Source organism: Aphelocoma coerulescens, chromosome 10 (genome assembly GCF_041296385.1).
Source record: "Aphelocoma coerulescens isolate FSJ_1873_10779 chromosome 10, UR_Acoe_1.0, whole genome shotgun sequence".
Classification (NCBI taxonomy): Eukaryota; Metazoa; Chordata; class Aves; order Passeriformes; family Corvidae; genus Aphelocoma; species Aphelocoma coerulescens.
The window spans coordinates 4,543,900-4,555,697 of record NC_091024.1 but is presented as its reverse complement, the minus strand read 5'-3'; the positions used below and the strand labels follow the sequence as shown (position 1 = coordinate 4,555,697).

The window sequence follows — 11,798 nt, the reverse complement described above, 5'->3', positions numbered from 1 at the left end:
ATATGTGCAAATAAACTTGTCTGAAGCTCTTTAAATGTATGAAATCCATTAGGTGGGCTCTATTTGTGCCAGGACATCATTGGATCTGACCTGCAACTTCAAGTGAGGAGTCTGGTCCAATTTCCATTTATTTCAAGGTCACTTATACCCCTGCAGTAGTAGGACTGTAGCAGGATGTTAACTGTGAATTGGGACAAATGTACTTCTGGAGTTCTGTAACCTGCCAAATGCATTGTAAGTGCCTAGAATTAGGAGGCTAACTTAAAAAGAGAATTCTGATTGAAAGGAGCAAAAGAATGTTGTTATTATTTAGGTGCAGCTTAAGCTACAGCAAAATATATAAGAAATGTAAGATGTGGTTTCAACATGGACTTTGATTAATCAGAATTATTAATGCAGATACTGTGCAACAGGACTGTGCCTCAGGTTTACTGAGCGTAACATCTTGCTTTTGACAAGGATCGTCTCAGAAAGTTCTTGGTGTGCTGCAGAATGGAAGGAGATCAGCGAAAGTCTTCGTAGAGCTTTCAGTACACAGCAGTGTCAGTAGGTTTACATTTTCCCTGCTAAAGTCTAACAGTAACCAGTGTTCAAAAGGAGCGACAGAAACGGGAGAGCAACAGACCAAATTCGTCTTCATTGGTGTAAAATCTGGGTCAGGGCCGGAGCTGAGGGCACTATTTCTGTGTAAATAAAGCTGCAGCAATCCCCCATCCCGTGCTCACAGCACCCCTGTGAGCGGACCCGGGGCAGCCGGAGCCCCGAGGGATGAGGAGCGGCGGGCCCCGCGCTCCGAGCCGCGCTGGCTCGGGCTCTGTCCCCCGGTGCCGGCCGGCACAGGAACGGGTTCTGCCGCCCGGACCGGGACAGCCCGACACGGGCGCTGCCCTGCAGGCCGGGAGCTCCGAGCGGAACGCCGCACTCACCTGGCGGGCTGCCCGGGGCAGGGGCCGGGCGGGGAGCGGCACCCGGGCCGCCTCTGCCCCGGCGCTGGGGCGGGCACGGCTCCTCGCTCTCCGGTATCCGACTGCTCGATGCGCCGCCGCGCACCCGGGCCGTGCTCTCCCGGCGGCCGCTCTCCGGCTGCCCCTCACCTTCCTGCTACCGGCCTCTGTCTCCGGCACCCCCCGTTGTTTATTCATCCCCGGAGCCCCTCCGGAGCCCCGCGCGGCAGGGACAGGGCAGCGGCGGCGGGCGGGCGGTGCCGGCGCTGCTGCCCCCTCCGCCTGGGAGGAGCGAGCGGCAGCGGGCGCGGAGCGGCGGCGGGGGGAGGGCAGGATTTAAACGAAGGGCGGTGACACCGCACAAAAGATTTCGATAGGCTCAAGTGAGGTTACAGCAAAGGCAGCGGGGCGGGGGAGCTCCCCCAGAGCCGTGCAGCGTCTGGCTGGCAGCGCCGTCGCAGCCGCCTCTTCCCAGTAGTTTGTCTGAAAGCCTGAGAAAGGGAATTTAAACGAAGATTTCCTCCCCCTCTTTTTTCCCCCTCTTTTTATTTTTCTTTTTTTTCTTTTTTTTTTTTTTTTTCCCCCTGGGAGTTGGCGGCTCAGCCAGGGAAGATGGCAGGAGGAGCGCAAGGCCGGGCGGGTCGCAGCATCCGCGGCTGCAGCCCGCGGCCACCACCCTTGTTTGCGGGAAGAGCCTAAGTTGGTGCGGCGGCGGCCACCGCGGGAGCCGGCGAGGAGGGCCCGGGGCGCAGGGGATGGACCGCGGCGGCGGCGAGAGAGCGCGCAGCGGCCGCGTGAATGATCGCGGCAGGAAGGAGTGAGGCAGCGGCAAAGGAAGGGGAACGGATCCGCCCGCCCGCCCCAGCACCCGGATCCGGTGGAGCTTTTTTTTTTTTTTCCCCCCCCTCCTCTCTTTCTTCTTTTTTTTTTTTTTTTTTTTCCTTCCCCCCGCGGTCCCCCGCGTCCCGGCTCCCCGCCGTGCCCCTCTCCCCTCCCGGGTGCGCGGCGGGGCCGTGCGGGGCGGGCGGGCCACACCCTCCGCGGCGCTTCCTGCGAGCCGGGGCCGCGGCGGGCGCCGGGGGCGGCACATGGTGCGCAGCCGCCGCCCCTCCGGCCCCTGCGAGCTGCGCCCGGCGGGCGCTCCCCGACCGGAGGCGCCGGGGGCGCGGTAGCAACTTGGAGGGCTGCGCCCCTGCCCCAACTCCGCGCGGCGGCGGCGCGTCCCTGAGGTATTGCGTCTGGTAAAGGGAACTTCGCGCAGGATCCCGCAGCCGGCAAGCCGGACGAGGCGGTGGAAGAGAAGGGAGCCAGCGTGCGAAAAGGAAAGGAAGGGAAAAAAAAAAAAAAATTACATATTTTTAGCTAAAGGATGCCAGACCGGTGCCCGGGGGCGCCCGGCGAGCGCCGCCCCGCCGCGGGAGCGCCGTAGGAGCGGAGGCTGGCGCCGGAGCGGGGCGGGCGCCCCGGCCGAGCTCGGTCCCCGCAGCGGCGGCAGCCCCGGCGCCCAGAGCCTTTTCTTGCCTCCCGGCGATTAATGGAATGATGTTGCGGAAAAGGCAGAGCGATCCTGCCGGGCTCAGTCGGGACTGCTCGGGCGGAGGCGGCGGCAGCGGCAGCGGGGTAGCGAGCGGCATGCGAGTGCCCCCCCGGCGCTATGGCTAGCGGTGGCTCCGGCAAGTCCAGCAGCGAGGTCTCCGGCGGCGGCATCCCCAGCAGCAGCTCCCTGCAGAGGAAGAAGCTCATCTCTATCTGCGACCACTGCAAGATCAAGATGCAACTGGTGGCCGATCTGCTTCTGCTGTCGAGCGAGACCAGGCCGGTGAACACCGAGAGTCTGTCTGTCTTCGGTGAGTCCTTTGAGAAGTGCAGGGACACGATCATTGCCAGGACCAAAGGACTCTCCATCTTGACCCATGACGTCCAGAGCCAGCTCAACATGGGACGCTTCGGAGAGGTGGGGGAAAGCCTGATGGAGATGGGGGAGCTGGTGGTCTCCCTGACCGAGTGCTCTGCCCACGCTGCCTACCTGGCTGCAGTGGAGACTCCGGGGGCCCAGCCTGCTATGCCTGGCTTGGTGGATCGCTACAAGGTGACCCGATGTAGGCATGAGGTGGAGCACGGCTGCGGGGTCTTGAAGACCACCCCTTTGGCAGATATGAGCCCTCAGCTCCTGCTGGAGGTTTCTCAGAACATGTCCAAGAACTTGAAATTCCTGACAGACGCCTGCGTGCTGGCCAGTGAGAAATCCAAGGATAAATTTGCTAAGGAGCAGTTCAAACTCAGTGTCAAATGTATGAGCACCAGCGCCTCTGCCCTCTTGGCCTGTGTCAAGGAGGTGAAGACCTCACCCAGCGAGCTGACCAGGAATCGGTGCGTCTTGTTCAGTGGACCTTTGGTGCAGTCTGTCTATGCTCTGGTGGGCTTTGCCACTGAGCCCCAGTTTTTGGGTAAAGCTGCCACCATTAATCCAGAGGGCAAAGCTGTGCAAACTGCCATCCTAGGAGGAGCCATGAGTGTGGTATCTGCTTGTGTGCTCCTGACCCAATGCCTCAGGGATATAGCCCAACACCCCGAAAGTAGCACCAAAATGAGTGATTACAGGGAAAGGTTGAGGAACTCAGCTTGCGCCGTCTCCGATGGTTGCAACCTGCTATCTCAGGCACTAAGAGAAAGATCTTCACCCAGGACTTTACCGCCAGTGAACTCTAATTCTGTGAATTAACCCCCACATCTTCTGTTTAGATCCCAGTCATTGCTAAAGGAAAATAATATCCCACCTCCTCGCCCTTTTTTTGTATACCAAAGAATTTGCTTGGATGAGCCCAATCCTCTGATTTCATGTGGTGAAGAAGCAGAACATATTCAAACTATATGTACTAATAAAGGTAGCCAGTTTGGGCTTCTTTATATTTTACTTTAAAGTTAAGCAAGTATCCGCAGATAAATTTTCCTTTATTCAACAAGGTCTTCACACAAATGGTAAAACTGTTTCAAAGTTTTTTATATTTGGGGAGGTGGGGGTATCTTAGAAAAAGGAGAAAAAAAAAAAAAGAGCTTTAATCGCGCTGGGTGCGGTTTTTAAAGTTTGTCTTGTCTTGTCTTCCGAAATTTCCCTTCTAAATTTTGCTGTTCGGTTGTGCAGGAAAAAGGTTACCTCAGTTCTTACTCATTTAAAAAAATGAAAAAACCCAACAACACATAGATGATGGATGTAGCTACTATTTTGTTTGTTTTTGTTTTGTATGACTTTTTTTATTTTGCATCAAGTGTTAGGTTAGAAGTGCATTTGGTGTGTAGGAGTGGAAGGACTGGAGGTTGTGATTATGTTTTCCATGTGTTGATTTCCAAACTGGGGGAAAAGCTACTGTGAGTGTTTAAACAAACAAACAAAATTACACTATAACAAAAGTGATTTTTAATTTTTTTCCAATGTCAGTTTTTATCTTGCATGTACTGGAGTATTTATTTCATCTATTAAAATGTTATGTTTCTCAGATGCCTTTCTGTGAATCTCTTAATACTTGAATAATTGAACAACTAGGCCTGTTTGTATTGTATGTCATTTCCCCCAGGGAATGGGTGGTACAAATGTAACTGTAAGTTCTAGACAGCAGCATAAAGTCTTCAGTTCTTTCATACATACTGTCCCTTTCACAGTACTACCCCTCCTCCCCAGGAGCCTCTGACAGAGCTACTCCAGTTGTATCTGTGGACAGCTGGGCCAGGATACACTGGGAGTGCTGTGCACTGGGATTGCTTGGCATTGGGATTGCTCTGCACTGGGACTGCTCTCCAGAGCACTGGTGGTGGCTGCAGCAGGGCACAGCCTGGCTTTGTTTGTCATCAGCATTCGGTGTTACCTTTTGAGAAGGTTTTGTATTTCAATTCTTGCAGATGTTGTGGGCCATCTGTGTGTTAAAAATCTATGAGTTTCAGTATTATTTCATGAAAAACTTAACTCTGCTGGTTAGCTGGGCGTGTTCCATACGTCTGCTTGGGATTGTGAAGGTTTGCCGGAGTGGGTGCCTTAATTCCTCAGAGGTTTGTGTTGGAGCTCCTCAGAGATTTCTACCAAAGCCGTTTGAGTTTGATGTTGTAGGTTACAGGAGAAGATGGCTAACCTCTGAGGCACAGCTGACCTCCAGTTGAATTCCTTGGGAGCTGTGAGCAGAGCTTAGTGCACGCTGCAGTAGTTCCCATAGTTGCAATGCTGAATGTTGTCACCCTGGTCTTTGTGGCTCTGTGAGATCTGTTGCTTTCTATATGTTCTGTTAAAGGTAAATAGAAGAGCAGGTCTTCTGGCAGGGAGGTTTTGTTTGTCTGTCCTGCTCCATTGCATAATTGTGGGCTCTTTTTATAGTCTGCAGATTGAACAATGTTGAAAGCTGTTGGAGGAAGCACCTTAAAAATGTTACCGTGGCTTAAACCTTAACAAATACTGTCCTATTTATTTCTTTGAAGAAGGAAACCTTGGGCTTTGGGTATGGAATGGACCTGGCATAGTGAGAGGTCTTTGTTTTATATCATTATTGTTTCTCTTGCATATGATGCTTTTACTTAAGTGAAGTGAAACGTTACTGAGTAGTGGACAAATACATCTGTTGGAGGAGATACAAGCTATATCCGTGTCTCCAAGGTTAGAGAAAAGTAATTCCTTGACTTAAGTACAGTGGACCTGTGTGTTAGGTTTTGTTCATATTTAAATGGAGCTTTTCTGACTTCAGTGAATTGTATGAACAAGGCTTTTCTTTGCCACAATCAGCCCAGGCTACGCTGCTGCAGGGTGTGATTTTCTCACCACGCTGTGTGTGCTGCAGGGGCATGGGTGCACACAGCTATGTGGTGAAGTATAGAAGTCCTCTCGCCGATTTATAATAAATAACTATATGCACACAGTGTTCCAGCTTTGACTGAGATGCCTCCACAGGTATTTCCTCAGAAGCTCTCACGTGTGCACACACAAACGTTTTCCCATCTGGAAATGGGAATGGTATGGCAGGAGCAGCTGTAGGAGTCCGGAGGGACTCGTAGGAGGCCAAGGCCATCTCCAGGGAGGTCCTGTGGCTCTGTGCTGGTTCCAGTGTCTGCTCAGCTGTCCCTTGTATCTCCCTCCATCGAGGCTGTCTCCATGGGAGCTGAGGCACCTCCCAGGCGACCCTTCCTCCTTTTCTGCAGGGGCTCTGTGGGAAGGAGGAAAAGGGGCAGCAGCAGGCGGAGCGCGTTCAGGATGTGCTATCTCCGCAGACAGGAGGTGAGGAACCCGCTCCACCCTTCCTCTGCAGAGATCCTGGATGGGGCAGGGCTCCGTGTGGGACGTGCAGGGATGGTGCTGGGGAGCTGCAGGGCAGGGCACAGGTACAGGGAGCATCCTTTAGCTCCAGGTCTGTTCAGTTACTGTGACCTACATTGGTGGAGCCTCCTCCTTCCAGGTACAAACCAGAGAATTCTGAAGGGCAGCTCTGACGAAAAGAAAGTAATGTCCCACTGGCTCTTTTGATGTTTCTACTTAATAATTTTTGGTGCTGCTGAACTAATTAGATCCTTTTTGATTCATTTATACATCATTGAGGTTATATGGATCACAGTACAGCCTCCTTAGTACCTCTGCATATGAAAGGCACTGTATTATTAACAACGATAATGCTGATTTTTTGTTGTGGCAAGATCTTGTTTGAAGTGGTTTAGTGCAATTTTTGTTTTAACAAGGTTACTGTAGATTCTTCCTCCCCTTTCTTATTATATTTTTAAGTGAGGTACATGCATACCTATATAAATAAGTATGTATCTTCTTTTAATACTGAAAGAAAACGGACTGCTCTAGGTCTCCCTTTGCTTTTGAGCTGTGTGAGTTTTGGAAGGATTGAGTTTTATAAATAAATTAGGACACGTAGCCAGGCCATGATTTTTTAACAGGCTGATTAAAAAAAACACATATACACAAATAGTAAATTCACCAAAGTAACTTCCTGTAACATTTTAAAAGAATAGTAATTTTAACAGTTCAAAATGTTCAATCATTTCTTTTGAGAGTACAGCTCGCACAAAGGGAGGCACACACTGCTCCCTGGCCTCAGCTCAACACTCTATCTGTCAAAATCTGTGCTACTCATCTAATTAGCACAGCAAAGTTAAAAAAAAAAGGGTTTTGATGCCAACAAGCACAACTTGCACATCGTAGCATTTTTCTGAGCTGAGAAGAGTGGAGTCCCACGACTAAGTGTGAATATATATCTATTTTAAATGCTGTAGTGCCACGTTTATAAAGGTTTAAGGTATATTGTGATAATTTATTTGGAGTTTATTCCTATAGAATATTAATGCTGATACAAGACATTAGTTTAGTAGGTAGATTCATGTTGTTTGTTTACTTTGTACCCTCTGGGACAGAAAAAATACAAAATGGATGAGTTTTCAGGGTGCACTTGCAGGGCCCCTTGAGGTCACTGATTATCACTTGGCACTGTGCCTAGGCCCCTGTTCCCAAATGCTTCCACACCAGTTGAGTCAGCAGGTACTGTCACTATTTCAACGTGGGCTTACACAAGCATGAGATGTTTTCTGATCTGGAATCTTGATGATTTTGATGGAAAAAAACCAAAAACCAACCGTTTTAGGGTGCTTGTATCACATACGTCATAGACTACTCTAATAGTGCATTTAATAAAATAGTTAACTTATTTCTAAAGACATTATGCAATGCACAGTTGTAGCCAAAACCAATGCTATCCCCACCACAAGAGAAGTAAGCTTGTTTTTTCAATGTAGTAATTTTTTAACAAAGAAGTTGCCACCTTTGTATTGTCTGTAAATTTGATACTATCTTGTGGTTGCTGCTTCAGCGTAGGGAAGGTCATTATTGATGTAATACAGCAGCTGAATTCGAGTTTGAGATCAGAGCAATGTGTTTTCTGATTCTAAAAAAAGTAAGTTCTGTAAGGCAACCAGTAAACCAGCAGCAAAATGCTATTGGAAAGCAAGTACACTATTTAAGGGAACTTGCAAATGTAAAGCCATGTTATTTTTCAAAACTAAGAAAGAAAAAAAAAAGACCCTGGGTCAGATAATTCCCTTCACTTTTTACCACAGGAAATGATCAAAGTAGCAGAAAATCTGCTCTTTTTGGCCAAACTTCTGTCAGAGACAGAAGGGGTCGAGCCAACACATGGTGTATGCAGCCTTGCAGCAAGAGGGGATGTGGCTGATGGGAAAGGAGGTGGGACCAGGGAAAATCTGTAGGGTAATACCTCTTATTAAACCCACAGGAATTTTCCTATTCTAGATAAAACAGTGGCTGATCCAATACAGCAAATCTCAGACAACACAACCTTTCTTTTGGGCTGTTAGAAGGCTGTGAGTGAGGACGTGGGGCTGCAAGCATTTGGGATGCTCTGTGCTCAGCAGCTGTGTTGCTGTAGGGAACCAGAGGTCTCTAGGGTGGCCCTAAGATTTGTAAGAAGCACAGGCACAACGTGTACCTGCCAGAACAGTTTGGTGGGAAACAAAGGGGTTGGGTTTTATCTTTCTTTGCTTTCTTCCCTATCGGGCTCTTTTCAGACTTCACAAGCAGGAGCAGATGGTAGGGGCCAGTACATTTTACTTCTTTGTTCTTGCTGCCTGTGAAAGGTGCCAGATGGGCAATGATAAAGATAGAAATTCTCTTCCTGTAGCCCAGGGATAGCGGAAAACGCAGGGCTTCAAGGCTGCCCTATCCTCACAGGATCACCAGAACATGGTTTTTTTTGGGCCCACTGTTCCACTCTTTGATTTTTTGCCAAGAAACTGACAGAAAATCCCAATGGCAACTTGACAGGGGCATTGAAGACCAGTTAAATATTTCCCATATGACACCAAACCACCACCAGGTTTGGATCACTCACAAATGATCCAAAAAGTAGATGGGCTAGGTGTGAAGTGCAAGGCCAGATCCTTCATATGAATAACTCAGAAAATTAAATACTGTGTGCTCTGAGGTGTTTATTCACCTGGGAATTAGAATTATCATATTTTTTATATGTAAGACTAGTTTAAAAGTATATTTATTTAACATAATTAACAGCAGTACTCAGAACCATCTTCTTAATGAAGACAGACATTTATGAACGTGAAGGGCCTTGTCCATGACTGTAATTAAATACTAATGTTTTCCAAGCTATGCTTAAATGTTAAGGGTTGTTTTTTCTGTGGCAAAGTAAGGAATTATATATTGATTTTCATTAATCTGAATATTTTCCTAGAGCTGGTTTTATTGTACTGGAGTCTTTTGAACCTAAGAGGGTTTTTTATTTTGTTTTTTTAAAAGCATGCAGAGTATGATGCTATATTCCAACAAAGTCAAAAGCAGCATTTCAGGATTAATGCAGAGATTCCTGGGGTCTTTTGTCAGCTTGCCAGGCTCTTGTTCCTGTTCTAACTTAATTTTTTATAATTTCCTTTTATGTTAATAAAGACTTCTTGTGGCTGTAAAAGTTGAAGTTGTCTCACTTCATAGACAGCCTGGTTCTTATGTAGATACTATTTAGATTATTTAGAAATCCTGCTGGTTGCCAGATGGAGCTCTTCTGGGTTTTATGTTAAATACTTGGAAAGCTTGATTTTTCCTCTCCTCCCTCCCTCAACAAAATAAATAAATACTTGAAAAGTGATTACTAACAACTTGCTTAAATTCAGTTTTAAAATCAAATTATTTTGAGGTGAAGTGATACTGCAAGTATGAGATCGCTCAGAGTAGTCAGATTTTAGTAGGGCTTGACTTACCTACCAAGATCTTAAACCAGCAGTTTTTCACCAGTTTTGTGTGGGCAGCAGGAACCTGAGCTTTAGTCTGGGGATGGAGAACACAGCCCCGAATCCTGTTGGGCATGGGTGCTGATGAACTGAGGGACCTCTGTTTCATACTGCATGCACACAAGGTGTTCCCCCAGGTCATGCAGAAGGTGCTTGGGAAGCACTGGGAGTCAATGTCCCACTAATCATAACTCTGTTGTTGTCAACTTACAAAATGTCAAGAGAGCAATCTTGGCCCCCAGGGTTATGCTTTTAGGTACAGAGAAAGAAATTGCTCTTTTCTAGTCAATTTTTTTTCAGTAGGTATTGATTCTGTCTGGTTCACATTACATATAGGAAGTCTCTCAGTTGGCTGTTCAGGTGTACTTTGGCCCCTGTTTGCATTCTGAACATGCACACGATGGAAAGGAGTGAGAAAAGTCAGCTCGATCTATATGTGCAGTGTGACAAATTACAGGCCCTGCAGCACTTCTGAATTGGTATGCAGTTAATGCTCTGGTCTTATTTAAATGCTTCAAATTTAGTCAATGTTTAAAAATTTACTTTCTGTTTAAAAATTTACTATGGAATCAATCTGTTCTGGCTATATTAGATTCATAGTTCAAAAACTTTATCCTCTTTCATCATCTTAAAGTAGTCATTGGTCTAAAACTCCTCAGTCTCTGGGTCTAGCTTAAAAAACAAAAAGAAATTGAGCTCTATATTTCAGTTTTAGTATTTTTGAAAGCTTTAAAGCTAATGAGTTGACCTATTTTTAAATTACAGGCCATGGAAAAATAGTGGGTGTATTCTTTTTCATGCTGAACCGAGCTATTGTTTCTCTGCTCATAATTAAAAACTCACTTTTTAGAAACTCAGATAGGCATTGCAAGAAAGACTGTAAGAGGAAACTGTCTGCAAGGAATTTCCTTAATACTGAGTTTAGACATGGATTCATTCAGGATCTGTAATCTTGTCTTTTATTGCAACTGGCATTAGAGGAGTTTGTCCCAACAGCCTGTAAATGGAGCTGGTAACGTGAGTAGGCTGAGGAGCAGTTGTTGAAGTGAGCACTGCAAGCTCCAGAGACACCAGCACTATCTCTGGAACTCCAGAGATAGCTGCTGCTGGCTGGGCACTGTGGGCTGTGATGCTCTCGAGAAGTTAGAGTGAAATACAGGACTGAAAAAAGCTATGAGCAAGAGAGGCTCAAAGGGAGGGCTCAACTTGGAGTTTTTAAGGGGAGGGGAAGAAGGAAAATATTTGGTCAGAACTGTAGGAGTATATTTTAGCTCCCACTGATTTTCAGTGGGAGGTGTACATCTAGATCTTTTGTGGGCCTGGTCATTTGTGATGAGCTTTGAATGCCTGTGGTTTTAAAATTAATTTAGGATGTTGGGTAGACTCTTACTGAAACTCTAGGAAGGTAGGGAATTTGCAGCTGAAGTACCAGCATGGGCCATAATTGTGTTCCTGCCATCCTGACTCTTCTGTATGGGTTACAAGCTCTTGTTATCCTTGCAGGCGCCCTGGCTGGCAAGAGGCCAGAGGCCCAGCTCTGCCTCATGTGTCTTTTATGGTTGCCAGATGCCAGCATTGTGCATCTTCCTTTCACATTGGAATCACAGATTTCATCTCTGTCTCTCCATCCTGTGCTCCTGGTGCAACACCCAGATGTAGAAAAGAGATCCCTTTGTACACACTATCCCTGCAGAGGCCGGGTACGTGAAGATAGATCCTGCTGAGCACAGGCCAGGTGGCATTGCAAACATTCCTGTTCTTTCTGGATGCAAATTCCAGCCACCTCCATGCCATGTACGTCCTCTCAAAACATGTCCTGAAGAGTTGCCTGTGATCCACATCCCCTGGATCTGCGTTTCACACACACATTGTCAGAGCTCTAATGCTCCTCAGAAGGAAGGGTAATCTGACTTAGGTATTTATGAGGTGATTTGAGTTGAGGGGGTGGCGGGGGAGCTGGGTACTGGGAGATGCAGGTTAGTGGCCAGCTTAAAGTTACAGCCCTTAAGGTGTCCTTTAGGGCTTTTGTGTGGCATTTTCTGCCTCTATTTTACTTAACTGCTGTTTGCT

The 11,798-nt window shown here is 47.4% G+C and overlaps 1 protein-coding gene across 1 annotated transcript; it reads left to right on the top strand.

Annotated features, from left to right (window-relative positions):
* Nucleotides 1-2,303: 2,303 nt before the first annotated feature.
* On the top strand, nucleotides 2,304-4,438 carry TLNRD1 (talin rod domain containing 1). The gene has a single exon (XM_069025884.1). It carries the CDS (start codon nucleotides 2,599-2,601, stop codon nucleotides 3,664-3,666), a length of 1,068 nt encoding a protein of 355 aa, XP_068881985.1. The 5' UTR covers nucleotides 2,304-2,598; the 3' UTR covers nucleotides 3,667-4,438.
* Nucleotides 4,439-11,798: the final 7,360 nt, after the last annotated feature.

Excerpts from the sequence above, each read along its gene's own strand:
- TLNRD1 (XM_069025884.1), top strand. The coding sequence starts at position 2,599 with ATGGCTAGCGGTGGCTCCGGCAAGTCCAGCAGCGAGGTCTCCGGCGGC.